This window comes from Aptenodytes patagonicus, chromosome 14 (genome assembly GCF_965638725.1).
Source record: "Aptenodytes patagonicus chromosome 14, bAptPat1.pri.cur, whole genome shotgun sequence".
In the NCBI taxonomy this organism is placed as follows: Eukaryota; Metazoa; Chordata; class Aves; order Sphenisciformes; family Spheniscidae; genus Aptenodytes; species Aptenodytes patagonicus.
The window spans coordinates 10,700,109-10,722,553 of record NC_134962.1 but is presented as its reverse complement, the minus strand read 5'-3'; the positions used below and the strand labels follow the sequence as shown (position 1 = coordinate 10,722,553).

At 39.8% G+C, this 22,445-nt stretch overlaps 1 protein-coding gene across 11 annotated transcripts in view; it reads right to left on the bottom strand.

Annotated features, from left to right (window-relative positions):
• SULF2 (sulfatase 2) overlaps positions 1 to 22,445 on the bottom strand; it is a 169,392-nt gene that overhangs the window by 6,757 nt on the left and 140,190 nt on the right. For all 11 annotated transcript variants that reach the window (XM_076351662.1, XM_076351672.1, XM_076351666.1 and 8 more), the window contains 5 exons: positions 13,207 to 13,414; positions 6,648 to 6,882; positions 4,723 to 4,819; positions 2,869 to 2,963; positions 186 to 245 (listed from right to left, as the gene is read on the bottom strand). In XM_076351662.1, the coding sequence (XP_076207777.1) occupies positions 186 to 245; positions 2,869 to 2,963; positions 4,723 to 4,819; positions 6,648 to 6,882; positions 13,207 to 13,414 (695 nt within the window). The remainder of the gene's footprint in view (positions 1 to 185; positions 246 to 2,868; positions 2,964 to 4,722; positions 4,820 to 6,647; positions 6,883 to 13,206; positions 13,415 to 22,445) is intronic.

Genomic DNA, 22,445 nt, shown 5'->3' with positions numbered 1-22,445 from the left:
CCTTATCTCGAATTTACAAGCATTTCAACGTGGGCTTAGTTCCTTGCCCAGGTGTCTGTCTGTTTATTCTTCTTATACAGGATAAATGACATACTGCTACTTTTGCTTAGCTTGTAACTGGTGTGCATGGACCAAATGTTAACGTCTTTGCATTTCCTCTTTCAGAGGAACAGTCCTTCACTTACTTGAAAGGATGAAGACTAGATCCCTTGTGCCTCAGTTTGCTTTTGTGTTTTGAATGGTAACTGGAAAATAAAAACAGCATTGTTGATGAACAACAGAAAGACAATTGCTCCTGTTCATACCACACTTCCGTACTGGATTTGAAGCAGTTTAATCCAGTGTCACTTCTCCCTTCAATTTATTCGTGTATGTATGTGGTGAACACAAAGCAGCCTTGCTAGATTGGGCCAGGCACTTCTGGGCCTTGTTGTGCCTCTTTCTTTCCTTCGATCATTTGTGCACAGTGACATCTGGTGCTCTAACACTGTATTGCAATATGTAGCCACAGATGATTCCAGCTACACTTCTGAAGTGTTAGTTGTCATCGTTTCTTGTTTCCCTACACGGGGCAGATAAAATCAATACACTTATAATTCAATTACAACATTTCTTCAACTGAATAGTCACTGATTTGTTCAGATGGTAAGACGACAAGCACGTACCACCATCCTGTCGGTTTCCTTCCGAATGAAAGAATTTAAATACCAGTTGTACTTTGCAGGGTTGGGGTTTTTTTTCTCCGTTGTTACTAGCTAGAAGTTCCAGGAAGACTTTAACAAGATGGATGGAACTGTCCCAGCAGTAGCCGTGTCTAATATATTCTGAGATATGGAGGGTGTAAGCAGACATACACATTCTAGCTGGGCAGCTCTACTGTTTTGGCTCTGTCTCCAGAAACTCTTACAAGATTTTGCAAAAATTTCCTTTCTGTGTAGTTTGCAGAGTTAAGAGAGTCAAAACAGCCTTAGTCAATGGCAATGTTTTATGACTGATAAAGTTACTACCCACACAAATCAGCAAAGACAAACTAGGTTCAATAAATGTTATTTTCTAAGCAGTACATCAAAATTGTTAGATGTCAGAATAAAATTCCCTTCAAAACAAATCTTTTAATGCTACTGGGAGCTTTAATAAATTTAATCCTTATAGCAAATTAACAAAATAAAATTATTAAAGAACTATCTATCTTCAGTCAATTTTTTTATCTTGCACAGACACTGGGTATTTCATTAACTAATCCTAAATGCTAAATCCTAATTCAATGCAGTTCTGCAAACACTTAAACACATATAACTCAAATCATTAACTTCATTGATTTCAGTGGGATTATTCATCTGAATAATGCTATGCACAAATGTAAGTGCTTCCTATATTGGGCCTGAAAAATATAACATTCTTTACATTTACTATAAAACACTCACTAATAAAAATGACTTAATTGTTACAGTATATATTAAACAAACTCAGTTGTTCGTTAACATCAGTTTTGAAAGCAGTGGATTATAAAACTATATAAACTTTTTGGGGATTTGCCATTTAGAATTATACCGATTTAATTTTAAACACTTTTTGCCATGGGTTCCATGTGTGGGTTGACATAACCCAAGAAATTGATGTTCTCTGTATTTTAGTTATCTGTTGCTGAAGCTATATTGCAGAATCCACATGGGCCATGACAACTATGTACCTCGTGTCCATAGAGTATGTTGCGCCTCCAAGGATTTAAGTGTTACGCTCAAAAACTCATCCCATTATACCAATGACACAGAGAACAGAGAAGTACTGTCCATACCCTCTCATAGAGGCTACTTAGTTAAAGCTGCTTTAGCCACCGCTAATAGCATGGCTGCCTTGTGTTTTTGAGTACATTCAAGTACAGCTTTTTTTGTGATACTTGTACCGCTACTGCCACTGTGGCTGCCGTACTCCTGGGGACATCTGGCTCACAGCAGCCTCAGAGATTGCTCTGTGATCACTATCATCACTATGCTCCTGGTTTCTTTCTGAACAGCTTTCTCAGGGGCAAATTCTGTTTGGGTTAACATTTGATTTTGAAAGATTTTCTGCCGTGCTTATTTGCAGAGCAAGAGCTTGCTTGCTCCCCAGAAGGACTCAGGTGTGCTTGAACCTTCTTTCCATGCAATCGGTGGGCATTTTGCAAATATTTGGCTATATGAGAAACCAACTATGCAGAGACCTTAATGCATAATCACTATTTTAGTATTGCCTGTTGCACTTAAAATTCACAACTCATCTGCACTAGGGAACAAAAAGATCTGGTGCACTAAGTCAGCAGTGGTTACAAAAATACAGTTAGTCTGCACCAACTCTTAAATTTCTGCTTCTCCCACCTGGCATAACTGCGAAATATTGCAGTGGTTGCATCCTGTGAGATGATATAGCCAGCCTTGAAGAAATTGAATGGGCAGAAATTCTCTCATCTCCCCACCCTATTACTCCTTTACACACTATTCTTTTTAAAACAGATTTGTGTAACACTGCACTATATTGAGAATTTGCCCTGGTGGAAAACAAGTTTTCAGAAAAAAGCCTGCAGCCTAAAATATTAATCTCTGGTATCTAATAGCAGCATCTTCAGTACAAGAGCATAACTAACTGATTTATAAGCCATGTTACACGTCCTGTTACATCATCACCACTCGACACAGAGGCAATTAAACCCCTGCCTGGCAGAAGGTGGGCCTTGTACTTCTGCAGCGGTCCAACTTCCCCCAGAAAGCATTATACAAGGCCATAGTAAGTAGGCAACCACTTAACACAACAGATTCTGATCTCTCCTGTGAAGACATAAATCAGCTACAGTTGCACACTACAAATAATTGCTCTGAAGTACACAAGAAATACCTTATCTTGTTACAATCACACTCTTCAGGTCGCTTCTTCTTCAGATGACCTCTCACCTCCCTCAGGTTTTTTATTTTATTTTGCAAAGTTTCAATCTAAAAAAAGTAAAGATACAGGTTAAAGAAATACAGCATGATTTTATTCTAACCTTCTCAAACCCATTCTATTGTCACAAAATGCTTCCTTTTCACCACCTCCCATGAGTACCACCACTAACAAGCATTTTCAGATTATCTACCTTTCCAAAAGGAAACTATAGCAGGAGGAAACCTCCCTGGTAGCTTGCCTGCTTTGATTACTGAATGTGAAAGTGGAACGCGGCACTGGGGGAATGGGGGGCACACAGCCTCAGGTAGACAACCACTCCTGGTTCCATCGTGATTTTTCCTCTTGTGCTCTACAGCACATTTGCAAGAGGAGAAAGGTTACTCAAAGGAAAATTAAGCTCTTAAATTTCAGCCTGTTATGAACCTGGGAAGGGTATGGGGAGGGAGTGCTCTGAAGTCCCCTCTTCAGAGCTTCTGAAAAAGAAAAGCAGCAAGGCTCTGTCATTTTGCATGGCAGTTTTCAGCAACGTCTGGCCACATGGGATATGGATTAGCAGTTAATTGTGCCACCCACATGGTTTACTTTTAACTGCCTTTTTTTTTTTTCAGTAAATGAAACTCCTGCTTTTGTTCAGTCTAGCTCACACACAGTGTCACCCATTTCCACTCAGATGGGTATTACAGGCTTCTACCTCAGTTCTTTACACAGCAGAAAAAACAAAGTAATCCAGTGTGAACAACCAAGTCACTGCAAAACTACCATTAGACATCAGCGACCGTAAGTCTAATGGAAGCACATGGCTGCTGAAGCACGGACAGGACAGAGTGGTCAAGAAAAATACAGAAAGAATCCAGCCCTGTGACCCTAAATCAGAAACACAGCAGGACAGAAGCAAGCTCTCATTTTCTTTGGCATTCCATATAGCCTACATCTGCTGAAGAAAAAAGAATTAGAAGAGTACGGTGATATTGAAATTGCCCTTCTTTAATCCTAACAGAGCTAGTAAGTTTTTCAGTATCTACCTGCCTTGCTACGTGTCAATCTGTACCATAAAAGGCAACCAACAAGTTCTTACATAGGACTTTGCTGTGAATTCATGTCATTTGTTAAGAGATTACAGGAGGTCCTTTATGCTTCCCTTTGCCATTTGTTCCACCCTTATCTGGTCCTTAGAAGACTGCCTCTTTCATACACAACATGTGTGAAGGGTTTGAGCTTATATTCTTCAATATAGTGACAAAAATGTCAGATTAAGTTTTATAGGCAAATTTCATAGAGCAAATTACCTCCAGGTTCTTCACATCCACAAGCCTAAGGAAAACAAATCCAATTCCAAAGTGCAAGGGTTAAACACGAGCAAGCAAAATAAATAATTCTAGAAGCACCGAAGCTAATGAAGCTCATTTTTCCTTGGGCTTATGTTTGACAGCTGAAGGCCTCTTTCTGAGAGGTACATTGGGGAGCAGGGCTAATAAGATGTGAAAGAGATCCAGATGAAATTTTTCCCAGGATGGGGACACTTACAAGTCTCTCATTTATCTCATAAAGCTTATGACATTTCTCAGCTGTCACTTCAGTTGCAGTTCTCTCCTCCACTCAGCATCTTGTCTTCAAACACCTGTAATAACTTATTTGTCTCTGAAATACCTATTCTGAAATCAGCCAGCAAGTTCAAAAGGTTCCAGGGAGGGACACAGACACCCAGAGGCAGACAGACACAAACACAGTCAGCATGATCCTATCAGCTCACAGAAAACCACGCTAAAAAACACACACTGAAAATGCATGACTGATAACATCACTGACCTCATGGTCAATATGAAGTTTATGGTCCTTCCAAGCTTGCAGTGACCTGTACAGATCTGTGTCACACTGAACGGTATCATTCTCCAGGATATAGCACCTTGGCATGGGAAAGCAAACAATGTTTATTACAGTGGATACACACATACAGAGCAATGCAAACAGCTGGTTTTAATAACACAACTCCAGGACAGATGAGAAGCCAGACTGGAAATGACATGCAGAATTCAAAAAAACCAATGTTCATTCAAGAGAAGAAGAGTGTGCTATGAGCTAGGGAAGAAGTTTGGGTTTGAGTTGCCATGGAAATTTTTCAGAAGTAGAAAAATTCAAGGAGAATATTCCTATCAAGCAGAACCTGTTGACTGCTTAATTTCTATATGTAAATTGTGCTGCACAGAGTTCTTGCTTATTCATTAGGCTGTCTACATAAATAATCTCTACTAACTAGCAAGCACAGAAACCATTACTCAGAAGCAATTTCCCAATGCATAATTAAGTGATACAGGGGTAGGGGCAAGGATAAAGTACTTCTTTATAAGATGTATTACTACAGCATAAAGAAAAGGGGGGAAAAAAGAAACAAAGAAATTTTGCTGTTTTCTACAAAAGGGATAAAATTTTTCAAAGATATCTCCCTGACTTCAAAGGCAAAATACCCTTTGACAATTTTAAGTACTTACGTTTCACTAACATCTAATGCAACACAGGTTTTAAAATTCTTTCAAAAACAAACAAAAAACACTTGACAGATTTACCTGAGAAGTTTATTAGGGGTCAACAAAAACCACGTAGTAATTTTTGAATACTTGTTTAAATTAAAGCTGAGTATTTTCAACACCCCTCCATTTTCTTTTAACCACCTCATGCATGTTGTCCCACTGCCTTCTTTTCTGCAAGTGATCCGGGGGACTCCTCATGAATTATACACAACCTTCCTGACAGTTCCTTGTATGGATTTGGGATTCACCCAGTAAGGCAGCAAAAATCAATTTAACTTGTTCCAGAAGAAAAGCACAAATAGTGATTTACGGGTCCTGAACATTCATGAGAGCTGGGGTAAGAGGGCACAATTCTCTGATGTCAACCTAGCTACGTTTCCTCGTATTAGCGAGTCTCTCACCCTATAAACAGAAGTCAAATGGAAACCACAGATTTCAACAGCAGCTAACTGGCTCATGCATGTTTACATCAGCTACTCATTAAACAATTTAATGCATGTAATCAATAATGATTGGAGGATTTCCTGATAATTCACAAGCAGAAATGGTGACTAAACTGATTAAGTACAATTGAAGTCCCTAGACTTGCACACTGAGGAAAAGATTTTTAGCTATTAGAGTGCCCAGACAATTCCCTCACCTCTCTCTCAGTATGTTCCATTTCCCAATGCTCCTGGGTCCATCCAACTTCATTCATAATACAGATTTTCCTTTCCTAGCACTGGCTACGGAAAGCTTCCTCCCTTAGGACTAATTCGGTGTTTGAAATACAAAGCAACCAATGACACGAAACTAGGTCATACTCCAATTAGAGCCTTTGGTCTTCAGACAGGCCAGGTTACCTGCTGCACACTGAGATTTCTACAGGTAGAGCCTCTCCTGGTTTCACGTAGGTACACACACAACTGTTGCAAACAGCTTTGCTTGTCCTCACTGGAAACATGCACTGATCAGTGACGACTGTCTCCAAAGTGCAGAAGACATAAAAGCACTGCTGTAGTTCTTCAGTAGCTTCATGCCCCTCTGTACATGACAAAACTAAAACAAACCCGAAAGCTGTTGTACAGATGAGAATAAGAATTTTAGTGAAGCTAGACTGGGTATCCAAAACGGACACAATATACTTATCACAAGTGAACACACCCATTTATGTAAAGCAGCCCCTTAAGCAGCAAAAGCTTTTAGAAATATACCACGTGCACCCACCTGTGAGTCACTTTTATTAGATTAGGGGCTGTATACTCTGCAATGCCACCAGTGCCACTGTATTCCCCCACGTCTTTGTCTTCCTCCTCACGAAGAACAGCCCTATGCATCTTGTGCCGCTTGGTGATGTTTCTTGGTTGGTATCCATCCTCTAAACCCAAGTTATAAATGGTTCCATCCAGCTCAACAGATACAGAACGGATAGAGCGATTCCGGACATAGCTTGGTTTGTATTCTGCATGGAAAAGGAAGCAAAAGGATTAAGAGGGGGAGAAACAGCATGTTACAATTTGGTCCTCTTTGTGGTTCTTGGGAGAAAAAACCCAGCCCATACTGTGACAATTTGAATTAACTGGATGACAAATGGTGTTTGTTGCAGCTGTCCTCAGAGCTGCTGCTTCATTACCTTTGCATGGATAGATGGATACCTTAAGGCATGAGAGAGAGGGCAGATATAATGCAAATGCGCAAGGATGGCAGAGGGGAAAGAAAATGTACTTGTCCAGTATCACTTTGAGAGCAAACAGCTCGTTCAAGAAGACTCTGCTCTTCCCCCCAAGAGTCACTAGATGGCAGTAAGACTTTAAAAACTAACCATGACAGGTCACGACAGCAAGGTCTTAGGTCGTCCTTACAGACTGGTTCTCTATTTGTTTTCTACTGTCCACGGTACAATGCTCCAGTGCTAGGATTCCTGCAACACTTCCCTGAAGTTGTCCCAAGTATTCCCAGTGTTCAACCTGAGCCTTTTCTCAATTCTGTGCTCATTCTTCAGGGTAAGATGCTTGATTTTTTCCACAGGGATTAATATCTGAATCTTTACTTTTATCCACATCTAATTCTTTTCTTTGCAATTATTTTACTGATGTGCAGACCAGTCAGTGAGTTTCTACACAAAGCGCCACTCTCCAGTGCTATGCACTCCCTCAGACCTTGCTTCTGCATTTGCAGCCCAAAGGCAAAATGAAACATTTGCTAGGAATTGTCACTATGCAGTATAAGATTCTCATTGATATTTTCACCATTACTGCTTTCCAAATTTCTCTGTCCTGGACCAAATCCCCAGAGCTCCTCTTCTGTTTGGTCTGGAATGGCACAAATATATCCTAGTTATGGAGTCTAAATCCATATCTAAACTTCCCTACTGTATGATGGGGTCCCTCTCTGACTGTATTTCCTGCTCACTGCCAACGACTGCTGAGAGTCGCTCATTACACTAAGCATAATCATCTTATTCCTTGAGAAAAAAGTACAACCTAAGTACCATAGCCTCTCTTCTCCTCCCTGTCCAGTGCCTGAGTCTTTGCTCTATATGTGAGGCTTCAAGTCATCTAAGACGTTACTGGAAACAATCCAGTCCCTTGGCTCCTCTGGTCACCCCTCCTTTACACAGAGCTGAAACACACAGCACATCTCACAAGAATGGGACTCCTTCTGCAATCTGGTAAGGGGAAAACTCAACCAATGTGCCAAATGCGAAGATCAATCTTTCTTGCAATCCCAAGCTCCACAGAAAAAACAACTTTCTCTATGCGATAATCTCCACAGCAAAACAAGCAGGGGAGAAAAAAAGGAATGGGAGGTAGAACAACCAAAATTGACAAATATTCATGTCAAATGGCATGCTTCGGCATTAACGCAGGGTGACTTTTTTCAAGAAGTCCTACATTAATTCTAAACGGATTGCAAAATCTCAAAAGCCATTTTGCAGACTGTGGGAAGAGAAATAAACATCTCCTCCCACCTGTAACTGGTCCAAGCACTATGTTCTTGTCAGCGCCACACACAGAAAGTAGAATACCAGCTGGATTGTCTGGCTTTGCACATTTTCCACCTGCGGTTCAAAGTTTATTGCTGATATTAAGCCAGGTGAGTCACTGCCGAAGGGAAAAAAAAACCCAAACCAAAAGACCAACTCTATTTCAGGCACCCATTCAGGAAATGTTTGACTAAATGAGAAGGAAACTCCCATCTGTTCAGAAGTAGGAGGAAGTTCCAAAAAGCTGCACCCTAACAATTATATTCAAAGTATAAACTCCCATTTCTTTAATTGTTCTCTCATTTCATCTTGTTAAGCTCAGCCAACTAACAATTTACCCTGCTTCCAAGTCTAATATGCCAATCCAGCATGTTGGGACCTCAGCAGATAGCTGCAGGGAACTGTCGTCTACACACATCCCTGAAGAATTAGAAGCCAGGAGTCACTCTTCCCTTGCAGACAAACTAACCCAGCCTTACAAAGTACAAATTGGTCTGGAGTGAGACAGCTCATAAAGGACTTCTTATATTGCTTGATCGCAACTTACTATCCACAGTGCTGACTCAGCGCTGTGATTAGTACCAAACTCCATTATTTTGAGAGGAAGTGGTTAAAATATTTAATAGGATCAATATTCATCTGTGCGGTGCTCTCCCACCTGCAAAGTGCACCGCAGGCATAAATACCAACGTCTAAATACTTACTAGTCGATCCTCCCGCAGGTTTAAGTTTTACTCTCCAATTCATTTACCTGTGTACACAACCCACAGACAAAGTAGATCTAGGGCTGTTAAATATTTGGCCCAAAACACCTATACTCCCTTTTTCAAGTTATTAAAGTTCGGCTTTGGCAAGTTCTATGAGTCCCGATGCCTCTCTCCCTCTGGTCTTACAGAAGCCAACTGTCTTACAGATGGTACTGCTGACAAGTTGCATCCTCAGAATTGAGTCTGGAAATGGACCCCGAAGAAATTTAAGCCTAAGAAAGCTAACTACGTTTCAGTGCCCCACTCATGCAGCTGTGTCTTCCTGGGCCACTTGACAAGCATGCTTGTCTTCGTTGGAGCCTGAAAGGAAGTACACTGTTCTGGTTCAGATTTCCCCAGACAGTCTAGAGACTCAAACACACCTGATTTTTTACAACTATTTTTTGGTAGCATCTCAGGTTTCAACACTGCCTAGCGAAAGCATGAACTGCGGTATCCAAAATTATTATTCAACTGAATAAAGCAAGGCAATGTTGTATTATAAAACCATAAACTTCGTATCTGACATAAACATGCCCAGCCTTTGGGTGTATATTTAACTTCCCTCACATCCTCATCACTCAAGCCTTATTACTTATTTTGCAGCCACCAAATTCATGATTTAACACTGAGATTGTTTGGAAATGACAGTTCACTCAGGGATAACTGAGAAGACTGTAACCAACTGTAACTACTGTATGGCATTTTCCCCGAAGCAGGGGCATGACTGCTCAGCGGGAACATTGCAGAAGACAAAGAACTCTTGGTCTTCCCTGCTGACACTTACTGTACATAGGTATTTTTGATCCGATGTATTTTCCATCACCACAATGACAATAGAATAAGCCAGTATGCAAGGATTCTGCTCTACACGTGCCACGAGGAAAATACCCACCACTGGCTTCATTAATTCCTGCTTGATATTTCCCAGTAGTGTCTCTATATCTTCCAGAATTTTGGAGAGAAACAGCATTTTTTTTTTCTATAACACCAAAGTAAAATTAGACACTTGAGATATTTTCAAAAATTTGACTTCCAAGTGTCTAGAAATACGGATAAAAGTTTAGAGGTGTTTTTTCTTGGGCATTATGTACCTAGGGATTTCTAGAAACCTGATTTTGAATCTGTGTCCTTAGGTATTTCAAAGAGGAAAAAAAACCCAACCCAAAACACTTTCTTACATCCAGTTTCTCACAACTGCCATTAAAAATTTTACTTAAAATGCATTATCTTTAAAGTAACTGATGTTCAGGTTTGGGTTTTTTTTTTCCTTAATAACAAAGAAGGTCATTTTGCTCCAGCATTAAAAGAAAAAAGAATGACATGAAAACTGGAATAAAAATGCACTAGCCCCTTTGTACACACTTCTGTTTGTTGTTTACAAATCTGTGTGGCCTATCATAATTTCTCTAAATGCAGCTTAATAACTCCTTTAATCACATGCACTTGTTCATCACAGGAAAAGGAGATCAAATCCACAGCAAGAAAAACACAATAGACCACAACACAGCCAAAGATTTTAAGAGCTTACTATTACTTTAAACTTTCTTCCTACTGCAAAGCTTTGTTTCATCTTTCTTATAAAAATAAAAACATACTAAAGAAAATAAAGAGGACACACAAATGCAAACATTCCTGACATCCAAGCCCAGATATACCAAATATTAATGCTTATGTGTTTCTAGCATGTAAAAGCTTTGCAGGTGAGTTGTGTATTTGTACATGGCCCAAATGGCATGTACATGACATGACCCTGTTTTGCAACTAAATTTACTCAATTTAGAGAACAATTGTTGCCTGCTAAATGCACTGGTGCACCTGACAATGGGTCTAGACCATGCCTACATGAGAAAGTAATTATTTTATCAAAACATTTGGTGCTCCAGCTCCTCTATCAGCGATTTAGTCTGGTCTTTTAGACCACATGTTCTCACTATACATGACTGGTTTTAATCTTTCTGAAAGACCAATTCTCATACCTCCATCACGGTTTGCAACACACTTGATGCACCCTAGAAGCAGGGCATCCAATTTAGTTTTCTGCAAATGACTGTAGATTAGAACCTGTCAAAATTGCTCTCTGCAAATCCATCTCTATTGTGCGTGATAGAAGGGAGTCATCAGGGTGTTTCCTTCAAAACTATGCCATTGCTGTGAACAAAAGCATTAATGTGGACGTGACCCTAGTCCAGTTTGAAACTTCTAGTTTCTGTTTAGCCATTGTTCAATCTGATGAACAGCATTTACTGGCATTCAAGTAGGGCTGCAGTATGATCCCATGCACTCATCAAATTCTGAGTAGCAGACCCCAAAGATGCTCTCAGAACTATGCAACCCAGCACAGACTGCACTTTATCCCAAGTCTCATGAAACAGCTCATAAAAATCCAAATACACATCATCAGTATTCAGGTCACCCTCTTGCCATTCACAATCCAGTGAGCCAGCTTTCTAGGTAAGCTGTTTAGAAAAACCTTGGTATGTTACCTTGACTTCTATCGCTTTATGCTCATTTGCATTCAGCGTGGGATTTATTAGATACGTGCACGTAAAAGAATAGCCAACACCAAATCAAAGAGTCTACATCAATAGGTCCAAGCTAACCTCTTCCACTGTATGGCACACCCTGGATGTGGGCAGAGGGAAAAGCAAAGCATCTGTGGAGTCAATTCTTTTACTCAAGACACAAGCAATGGGAACACGATTGTCAAGATCCTATCTTATGCTGCTAAAGTTTATGCCTTATGGTTCAAGGAGGCAAGTGAGCTGAAGGGTATAGTACAAACTCTGCCTCTTCTGAGAAGAACATAGGGAAAAAACGACCATTCTGATCCCTCTGCTAGAGGGAGCAACCTTCACTTTTTTTACCTCAACTTCCTTCATACATAAACTAAAGGTAATTATACACTTAACCACCTCTCTTGAATGTTGTGAAAATTAGTTAATGTTTAGGCAGCATGACACAGATGAAAAGTACTTAAGTAAGTGTTAAGTATTATCAGATAGCATTATGTTGCCCTTGCTTAAATTGTTTTCCTCTCCTTATTTAAGTGCCTTCGATCTACTGTTATTTGACTCCCCATGACTGAACTTTCTCCTGCGTGACTTAAAAAAAAAAAAAAAAAAAGGTTAATTGAACTGCAAGTTCTAGTGTTATTTAAAGATTATCTGCTCTGCCACATATTTAAACAGCAAGTATAGTTGAGTAATTTAATCCTGGAACCAATAATTTTTTTCAACTAAAAATTAGCTTAGGAGGTACTAATCAGCTTGCAAGGCAAATATAATGGGAGAAAATCAATTTAAACTCTCTGTTTGAAGCTGGTGCCAGGTCATTATACAGAAAGACTAATCTGCTAAATAATTAAGGCTCTGTATTTGTGGAGCGAGACGAAAGAAACATTACAAGTGAATAATAATTCTGTGCTGCCGTTTGCCTCTTTAATCTATAATTAGACTATGTACTTCAAATATAGATGTTAGACTGACTAAGGTTTAATACAGAGCTAGTGGTATGGGCTTTCTGAAAAAGCACCTGATCTGTGCCAAGGAAACTAGAAACAGTCATCCCCTTTGGATGTGATCTCTGGTTAAAAATCAGCCTTGTCTCTGCTGACTGAGCACAAGGAAAGGATGTTAGAAGCAAGCAGCTTTTGTAACAAAGCACACGTATCCTTATTAAATTACTGCAGTAACGGCTCCAAGCATTGCAGCACCTACTGAAAATTGGAGTATTTGCTGTAAAACACTGTTCATGTTTCATGGCCTATGTAAGGATGTGCTACTTGCCACTTCAGTGTGTGTACTGCATTTCCCAGTTTTGAAAGACATAAATATAAGACCCTATTTTGGATCAAAACACTCCTCTTCCTACAGACAGAGATATTTTCAAATCTGATTGTCCAATATGAGGCACACTGTTTCATAGGTAGATACACAGTAAATATGCTGATAGAATTCAATGCCCATGAAAATCAGGACAATTATGTGTGTTAGCGAACAAACTCATAACAGTTTTCTAAGGCAGAGACAGAAGATACAGTGGGTTCGCTTACTTTTCTTGGAGAAGAGTTTCTTTCTCCGTCCGACGTGGCTCAGCTTGTATTCGTTCTCTTCACAATTGCAGTCTTCACTATTCCTGTTGTAATACTTGGGCAAAATATTGGAGGTGCCTTTGCTGTTGCCTGCAGTTGCCAAGTTTGCCATTCCCTTGCACTTGTGTAGCTTGAGCTTTCCACTGGCATCTTCCACACACTGCCACTTCTGGAAGAAAAATTTGGTCATTAAAACTCTGTCCCAACTGTGCTTTGTCTAAGGGCCAGCTCCAGTGATCTATCAGAGATTCCTCGTTGTAGTAAGCTGGGGCTTGTCTATCACCCGCTACCAAAACAGATTTTCTGTAATCTTCCATTTTCAGACATAACAGGAACTCTTCGGAACACTCTTGCATTTGTTTCTTGGAGGCAGAACAACGAGAATTTCTTAACAAAATCAATACTACAGCTAAAAACATGAAGGTGACAAGTGACAACTTTCAGAAGCATAACTGTGGCATAAACCAAGGACGTTCAAGCCTTTTCCACAGGTTTGAAAAGAATCCTTGCCTACCAGCAAGTGTGTTCATCAGGCTGGCAGGAATCTATGCCACTATTATGCCATTAAAACAGCACCAAGCTCCAGGCCTACATACAATCTCAGCCCCATCCCATATTCTTTTCAAAGAAGCCTCCTTCTCTTTCCTAGTTCAAATGCCTGATGGTGGGATGATTTTATCTGAGTTGTGGATTCCTTTACTGTAAAGATCTGGTCTGAGCTGGTTACCTAGACTCGTTCTACAGTCAAAGAAGAGGAACAGTCACTTCCAGGGTATAATTCCCTTGATCCTAAGGTGGCTATATAAAAGAGGTAAGAAAAAGGATTGCCCTGCAGAAGTGCCTGTTTCTCTTCACTGACCTTTAAAAGGGTCAGTATGACTGGATCAGCTATGGAAGTCTGTAGTTAGTCAAGTTTATCTCCATCTTGAGTGTTTCTCTTAATAGCTTGTCCCATTCAACACCCTTGGGGTTGACTAGCAATGGTGGGCTACACTGGATGCCTGTGAAGTGAGAATCCCCTCCCTCTTCCACTCAAACCAGAGAAAATCTCATCTCTAATCTCCAATTCCTTCTGTTACTCAAAACCTGAAGTAACTTGCTTATAGCTCCCTTTGTGCTGCTGTCAGAGCTGTGCCAAGGGCAAGGGAGTTTAGCCACCTTCAATCTGGCACAGAAGTTTTACCCACTTCCCAGATAGATCATAAAATGATTTCACCTACTCCTTTTATTTACCAACACACTACTAGCTACAGAGCTAGCCTTTGAGATACATAAAAACCCCCTCACACTAGCAGTTGCTACTGCTTTAAATAGAGACTCTCGGAAACACTTCAGCTTTTTGCTGAGTCTTGAGAGGCATTCCTCTTTTTCCCTATTACAAAATCCTAAGTCTGTGCCTCCAGGACTCACTGGAATATTGAGAATTTTCCAAATAAAAGAACAGAAGAAAAAACAGCAACAGCTCCCCAGTAAGACGACATTTTACAGCAGCCTGCAGCTCTACGAGGGAGATTCAGTCACTTCAGCTCCCACAGAGAGGTACGTCCAGGTTAGGACAACAAAGCTTATATTTTCCATTGAAATTCACTCCATTGTTTGCATGACAGCAAACTAAGAAAACAGTATCACTGTGCTTTTATAATACAGAATTTAACAGGAGTCAGAAGTGAACTGGCCAGTTACAGTGGATTTATCTATGTCCACGGGAGATCCTCTCATTTAAAATAATCAGAGTTTTATGGTGTGTCCACTTATTTCCTCAGACAATTGGATGCCAGGTCTCCTGAGCTATGATTACTTCTTAGGTGCAGATATTGTGTCCAACCTCTTGTATGATCCAAGCCTTGCACTGATCCAGATAAACTTGGCTTAACTTTCAGCACAAGGAATCATAGGAAATCAATGAGAGATACTGACAATAAAATGTTTGAATCAGACATCTTTGCATAACTGTCTTCATCTGTAAAGCAGGACACATTTACCTAGATGGAGTGTAGAACAAAAATATCCTTTGAAGAATAAATTGCTGAGTCTTTTTTTATTGTTTTTTATAAATGCCTAACTTTGATGCATAGACTGAGGTTTGAAGTAAAAGTTATTTTACTATAATAAACAACGGTTTCTTTCACAATGAAAAAAAAGATGTAAAAATGTTTGTTGCTGTTTCCCCTTTCAATTCATCTGAATCTTATTTTTGAAAATGTATGAACAAACTGCATTTTCTGCTCAGTAAAGCTCTATACTGTAGGTGTCTGATAGATGAAAAATGAAAATTCAACAGAAGGTAAGTTAAATGCCATGATGAGAACTACTGTAAATAAGTGCTCTGATGTGTGGCCCAAAAATATTTTTTCTCTATTTCTTTCATCTCCTGTCAAGAAAGTGATGCTCATTTTCCCCCTCCAGGTGAACTGGAAAAAATCCTTTAATTTTTGGTGCAGTTTAAGCCTTTCCAAGGCAGCTGTATGCTACAGTGAAAACATCTTAAAGACTTTGCTGGAAGGGCACATTGTATGCATTAACAGGCCCACTGCTGAACAACTGCAGCGCAGAACTACGTAAATGACTTTAGAAGCAAACACTGAACACATGTGGAAGAAAAAAAACCCCAAAAAACAAAGTCCCGAGCTTTTACTTTTTTCCCCCAAACAGATATGGGCATGTGTGTAAACGTGTCTGGGATTCAACAACTTACCCTTGGTCTGCTTGTAAGTACAAACACAAATTCTCTAGGTCAACATCACAGCTATATTAGTTGCAGTCATTTCCACAGGATGCTTTCAAACTTGGGGAAAAAGGGCAGTAATTGCAAGGGAATGGTGAAAACCCCTGCTTGACAGTCAAGAAGCTTTGAACATTGTGAATTCTGGCATTTTTAAAGTGGTTTCTAGTGCACAGCATACCATCACACAGAAACCTGTGTCAACCCCTGGAAGCAACTACAACACTTTAAAAGAGGTAATCACTTAAATAATTAAATCCACATATGAAGAACTCCAGAGTGCCCCAGAGATACTTTGGCTCACAGGTACCAATGATAACCATCCAGCAGCAAAACATAGTAACATATAAATAGTGGATTAACTCAACCAGTCAAGAAAACAAAGTGCCTTTAGTTCATCACTTTCGCCCAACTTTTCATGTCTTTTCTTCATTAGGCCAAAAGATGTGTTCCTAATCCAAGTTCTATAGCTCGTAATATCTCACAAGAGCTAAGTCAGCTAACTCCTGAAAGGAAAGGCAGTTTAACACAAACTAAAAGTCAGTGGAAAACCCAGACTTCCCCCCAGTCTTCATCACAGCTCATATCAAAACTCCAAAGGAAGAACCTGTATTTCTTCCTGTAAAGCCTTGCAGAACAGCTACTCAAGCCATCAAATAAATGGCTTCTGCAATATGTCCTGAAGTCCATCAAGCTCACGTTGTGCAAAACTTTCCAGACACCTCATATAATCATTAAAGCTGTTCCAGCTGGAGATTTCCCACCATCTTCAGGCAGGCCAAGTTAGCTGCTGTGCTTGTGCTTTCTGCCACCTACTTTGCTGGGCTTGTTCTAACACTTCTACTCCATCCTCTACCCTACCTCCCACCGCAAAACACATGCTACTCAGTTATTTGTGTGCAAAGCAGAAGAGTCTGGGCTTTAGTTTAATGGAGAAATTAGTGCTACTGAACAGAAATCTTGTTCAAAGGTACACTGCAAAGGCAAAAAAAGGACAGTTTCTAACATATATTCTCCCCTCCAGCCCAAACTACCTGCTATTATGTATCAACAAGAGTAAATTAGGACTTCAACATCTATGAAACATGAATCTTAACAGCAGCAGTTGTAGACTGAACAGATGCCCTGATTCCCTCCCGTAACACTATTCACCTTGAACATGCAAATGACCCCTTAGCACTAGAGAAAGACATGTTGTATTTTTCTCTGTGTCAAAACCCCATTATTTCCTTCACAGCCCCCATCACCATGAAGTGGTTTTTGCATTATTGTGCATCAATGTCATCTTACTGCTACAGCAATCACAGATGTTAATTCAAAGTCACTACTTGAGGCCCCAGTCAGAAATAAATAGCCATGACCTTCCCTGTAGGATTTTTTCCTACAATTCACTCATTTCCCTCAGTGGATCTCTCTCAATTGACATTGTTTTCTTTGGGGGAAAAGGGCTGATCACACAAGCCTTGCTAAGAAAAGATTCCATTTGAAACATACAGCTTTCAGAGCTGAGCCCTAAATCATCACGCTGTGTCTCATCAGCTCCTCTTTTTGTTAAGCAAAAGAAATTCCATTCCCTTTTACAGAGAAGTGAAAAGTGAAACTGTCTGATCAGTTAGCTGCCAGCAAGGCTCCCTCCCGAACAGTTTTAGGAATATAGGCTCTAGGATTCAAAGTTTCTGCAGGATAATAAAGTCCTCTGTCCCTGCAGCAACCTGACAACACCACTTCAGCAATATCCATCATCTTTCTTTTATGCGGATGCTTTCTGAACCTCACCCTGCTGCCACATTGGATGGTGAGCTAGAGACAAACGGCTTTAATGCCTAGAAATATTCTAACTTCCAGTCTGAATTCATTTATGGGTAGTCAGGATATGTTTTTTCTTGTATGAAACAGTACAGTTACAGTTTAGTTAGTATGAAACAGTTGAAGTTAAAGTTTAGTTAGCTCTTCTCCTTTGCTTTGGTTTGCTCCTTGTGTTATTTTTTATTGGGGTAATGACGACAAAACAGCAAAATCCAGAGAGACGCAAGCTCCTTCTGTACAAGAGGTAGTTCTACTGCTTTTGCTGGCGGCTTGTCCTACTGCTCAGATGTTACAGGTTTCAGGAAATAGTCAACTTGAATTTCCCATTGTTTGTCTCATACACATTACTACTTCTCTGTTCTTGCTGACTGAAAAGAATTGGCTCATGTCTTCTGTATAGCATCTCTTAGATTCATGCAGACAGATTCCTCTCTCCTCAGCTATTCTTTTGACTGAATATGCCCAGTTCCTTAGCTCTTCCCCACAGGTATTATTTTCTTAATCTTTTAACATTTTTGTTGGGGTTTTTTTTGCCCCCCCCCCCCCCTTCCAATTTATTCATTGGCAAAGGACAAGTCTAGTTTCCTCTATTTCATGTCATCAGTATATAAATAGCACTGCCTGGTCTTCATTCCAACTGGACATTATTTCATTTCACTGGCTCATGATTTTTTGAGATTTGGACCTCTGGGCTCTCAGCTCAATTTCAGTTGCCAAACACCACATATCACTCAAACCTTAAAATTATAAGATGAATGAACAATTTATTGACAGAAAATTTGGAGAGCTTTTTAATGCCCCAGACTGTAGCTGAAGTGAGGCAGGTGGGACAATCAACTAACACGCAAATGAAAAATCAGGTATTCAGCTAAATTTAAGATTACAATTGTATAATTCATTTATTATTAATATAATGATTGGATTGTGATATCAAATGGTCCCAGCTGCTGTGTTAGGTACTGCAGAAGCTAAGGAGTGAGTGCAGCCTAGGCAGAAATTACATTAGTGGTAGAGGAAAAAAACCACCAGCGCCAAAAGGGGAATTAATTTGTCTGAGGTCCCACATCGAGTCTGTGACAGTTCTGAGACTGAAGCCAGTCTCCTGACCTCCAGCTCGTTGCCTTTTGAACTAAACTACACTGCTACTCATGTCAGGATATTAGAAAAATTTGGCGGTTTTATTAAATGTTGGTATTGATTTTGGCAAGCTACTTGCAACATCCACTATTGTAATGACAAGGAGTTTAAAAATCTCAGTTAACGAGAGATGCAAATTTCTTGGTTTCATGAAGCAACAACAAGCAAAAAAAACCATAAGCAAAATAGCCTCTGGAAATCATTATAGGCTATTTCTGGCTAAAGGAGGAGAACAGTTTTGTTAATTATAATTCCTGATAAGGAACACAATCCTTGAATAACAGCCCTTAATAAATCATCACTGTTTTAATTTTCATGGTTTGTTGCCTCCTAACGTTATCAGTTTGAGGGCTGATAAAATTTTTAATGTATGAAGTTACCAACAAGACATTTCTTGTTGCAATCACAGATTAAGAACCGGATCCTGAAAGTTGCTGAGCACGTGCAACTCGCACTGGAATTCAGGAACTCCAAAGATCCGCCTAATGAGCTATTAAAATTATCTGGATTCTAGCTGGCTTGATATGCTTCACTTATCAACAGAACCTAAATTGTTTAGTAACCTCAGGATATCTCTGCTAGGTACAAAAGAACCGGACAACCACAAAAGATACACAGATCAAAAACTTTCTTCCCAGTTTTTAAAGAAATTCCTTATAAAACCTGATTTAGTTTCCTAGGTCTGGCTAACGTAAGTTCAGGCTACAGTGCCCTCAGGAAAAGGAGAAAATGTATGTAATTTTTTCTACTGCTCCACCCTTGGCACTAGGCAATGGCTAATGATGATTACGGTGGCGGGAATATGATCTAGAGGTACCACTTACGAATTGCTGTAGGAAAGCACACTTTGATCAGAATAGTTTTCATCACTGCTATGCCATGCTATGTCAGAGAACTGGGGGGACCAATCGAGTAAGTGACATACTTTTACATATGATATCTTCATGCCAGTTACAAAAGAGAATATCCCTTCATGATCCTGATACAGCACAAAGCAATCAGAGGGAAGACTGTGTATCAAACCTTTCAATTGCAGAACATCTGAAGGAAACAAAGTGCAAATTCTTGTGTTTTGAATGTTCTCCTGGTGAAAACTGTCATATAAAATAGTATTTTTTAATTCTATTTAAAGGCAAATTCTACTTGTATCAGATTTGCACATAAACAGAGCTTTGACAATAAAAAGGATTTGAAAAGGAAATAATATGAGTTCAGACAACTATTTTTTTTCACAAGTTAGCAATATTATTGTACTATGCCAGGTCCTGCTAAAGACAAAATTAATACTTTTTTTGTTTGTTTGTTTATCACGTACAGCATAGATTTCCTATAGCAATCAGCAGTGCTGCAGGTATTGTGCAGGTATTGCATGTTTAACAAATGTGCACAAAGTTGGCAAACGACTTAGAGGGAGATTTTGTGCAGCTGTTATGATACTGTGGAGTTGCTGCGAATTCTCTACAGAGCAATGCTGATGATATAATTGGCTTCCAGAAAAGCACATTAATGCAGGCCGCCAGATAAAAGTGGGTCAGCTTCCACTTACCAGCCAGTTTAGAATGAAAGTTCTATGAAAGGCCGAAGTACACTGAAGAGAAAAAAAATTTGTGTGGAAGCTATCAGGTACTAGGATAAATGTTTTTTATTTCATGTGGGAAGAAAGAGCTCATCTCTTTTAAATCCTCGAATATAAATGCTGAACTGCTCTTTCATCTGAGCCTACAGTCACCCTTTGCTGGATGCAAACAACTAACACAGACCAAACCCTGCTAACTGAAAAAGAAAACATGGCAACACACAGATTCCCATTGCATTCAGAAGAACTTATATATATTAGTGCTGCCAAAAAACCCCCACATAATGGACTCTGAAACAAGGTTTTAAACGGCATGAATAGCCTCATCTCCATGATCCTGGTGCTCTCTTATCAAAATGATTATAGGTCAAGGAGGGTGACAGATTTGCAAAGGAAGAGCATTTTGTGGTGATAGAACTGTATTCACAAACTTGCACGCTCACAAAGCAGAATTTTCAAATTCTCTCATTCAAAGATTTCTTTACCTCTCCTTTACTCTAAGCTCTGTCCTTGTCTCTTCTCATTCACTCCCCTTCTGAGTCTTTGTCCTCCACTTGTGCTTCTCGTCTCCTGTTCACACTTCGGATTCCCTGGCACTGCTCAGACTTTTCTGTGCATGGAATAGCAGGTCCCCAAAACTTGTTTAAGTCAAAAGAAAGAGTCCTGATGACTTTAGCAAGCTTTCACCTAATTCTGACCCAGACTTCTCTTCATCTTTGCATCAGGATGTGAAAATTCACCTTCTGCACTGAACACTCCAGATACTGTTAAATGCACAATAATAAAGTGTCCTGCCGGATCAGGAGACATCTGCTAAATAACCACTGTATCTGTATACCATAAACTCCCCCAAGGCAGTGGTATGTTATTCATTTGGGCTTATTCTACTTACTATGCAGAGCTGTGAACAGCACCAGCAAACAGACAACACCCATTTGTCATTTGAGAAGATAGTCTTGCTTCACTCTGAAGAGACTTTTGGGTGCACCCATATTTAGACGCAATTTATCCTCAAATAAGCACATTCATCTCCCACTATTCCTGCTGTCTAGACAGACTACTAGGACATATTCTCTAGAGCAGGGGTTAGATGGATTGAGACTCCCTTGAGAGCCCTTCCCAGACTCTAATTGACTTGATTGTTAGGCAATTTTTCCTGATGTCCAACTTAAATTTCTTTTTTGCTCAATTTCATCCTATCACTTCCAATTACGTCTGACTGAACTGCTCAAAACAATTCTTCTCCTCTCTGTCTCCTGCCAATGAGGATGCAGCACATGCATCTCTTATTAGCACACCTTCACTTCGGAATTTATTGGCAATTCTGAGTACGGAGTTGACATTTTATGCCCACTTCTTACAGATGTCGAAGATATTTTATTATCCATGGAAGAAAACATAAGCCTGTGAATGTGTGTAGATGATACAGGGCCTTCCCCCTTTCTTCCATAACTGAGACATGTGGTAATTAGAGTAAGAAAGCCTGAATGTAGCTAAGTTACCTTATGCAAAGAGACAGCTTCAGTGACAACATGGGCTTGGGAAGTCTCTCTTCCCCTCTGTTCTTACAATAATGTTCAAAATAATTGGGAAGATGAAGACAAAAGGAAGAAGTTGAAACACCTCTCAAAGGGAAAATATCAATGGAAACAGAAAAGCTGCATTTCCTCAAACTACTTACTGGATGATGTTGTAGCAGAAACAATGACTTTTCCCCCAGTTTCTCAAAGAACACTGTAAATTGAGAAAACAATGGCTTACTCCCACCCACCTAAAATTTCAGCTCAAGACATCTGATGACAATAAACTACTGCAGTTCAGTATTTTTAGGAAGAACAGGATGTTATAATCTCCCTGTGTACTAAATCTGACAAAGAAGCCACAGGACGAAAAGAGCATCTGGAAAATGCTTATACATATAAATTGGATCCAAACACCTAAGGAACAATGGACTCATTT